Genomic DNA, 1,079 nt, shown 5'->3' with positions numbered 1-1,079 from the left:
CTGGATGATTTTTGAAAAAGGTGACCAACTTATCAGAAGGATAATGATTATCAAACTTGCAGGGATTAGTGCATAAAAACAAGGTCCAATCTTCAGCAAAATTTTGCAACCAAGTTATTTCTGCCTGGGTATATGGTGTAATAACCTTATCAGGTAACATTCCAAAAGTTTGTAAACTAAGTTTATACCCTTTCTGAATAACACGTAGCACAGCTGATGGGTACGAGATAACAATTTTACAGGTAACACATGCTCATGTGCCCATAGAATAGGTCCTTTCTGCCAAAAAACTCCAGTAGGACTATGCTGAGATGGAAAAATTATCAATAGCAGCAGCTGACTATAGTCAATATAATGAATATGAGCAGAGGCAAGCTTTTCCTACAGCAACCTCTATATACGGATGGAGGTGGGTCTTGTATTAATCTGTTGCTTTCATTGGTTAATTAATAAAGAAACTGCCGTTCCTTTTCCATTCCGAGCTGGGGGTCCCGGCGACGTAACTAGCCTCTGCAGGGAAGAATTACTACACCTATGGCTGGTGTTTTGCGTTCAGTATTTCAGAGGCCTCCAGGCAGACTGCTGACTGTGAAGAAAGGTGTGGAATCTCTCATTGGTACAGATTGGATTCGTCACAAATTTACCAGATCAAGGATTCCAGATAAAGTGTTTCAGCCTAAACCTGAAGATCATGAAAAATATGGTGGGGACCCCCAGCACCCTCATAAACTACACATTGTTACAAGAATAAAAAGTACAAAAAGGCGTCCATATTGGGAAAAGGATACAATCAAGATGCTTGGACTGCAGAAGACACACACCCCGCAAATTCACAAGAACATCCCTTCAGTGAACGCAAAGTTGAAAGTAGTTAAACACTTGATACGTATCCAGCCCCTGAAGCTACCGCAAGGACTTCCCACAGAAGAGACCATGTCTAGCACGTGCCTCAAGAGCACTGGGGAATTGGTGGTACAGTGGCATCTGAAGCCTGTGGAGCAGGAAGCAAAGTCTTGATGTCACACGGCTGCAGATTACAAACCGCAGTTATGAGGAAATGTTTCTCATTAAAGTGTATT

At 42.0% G+C, this 1,079-nt stretch overlaps 1 protein-coding gene across 1 annotated transcript; it reads left to right on the top strand.

The window, feature by feature from the left end:
• The first annotated feature begins 476 nt into the window (after positions 1-476).
• Positions 477-1,079, top strand: LOC130864852 (39S ribosomal protein L30, mitochondrial-like). The gene has a single exon (XM_057755664.1). The coding sequence runs from the start codon at positions 535-537 to the stop codon at positions 1,015-1,017; it is 483 nt and encodes a 160-aa protein (XP_057611647.1). The 5' UTR covers positions 477-534; the 3' UTR covers positions 1,018-1,079.

Source organism: Chionomys nivalis, chromosome 22, assembly GCF_950005125.1.
Source record: "Chionomys nivalis chromosome 22, mChiNiv1.1, whole genome shotgun sequence".
NCBI classification, from domain to species: domain Eukaryota; kingdom Metazoa; phylum Chordata; class Mammalia; order Rodentia; family Cricetidae; genus Chionomys; species Chionomys nivalis.
This window is presented reverse-complemented; position numbering and strand designations above follow the sequence as displayed.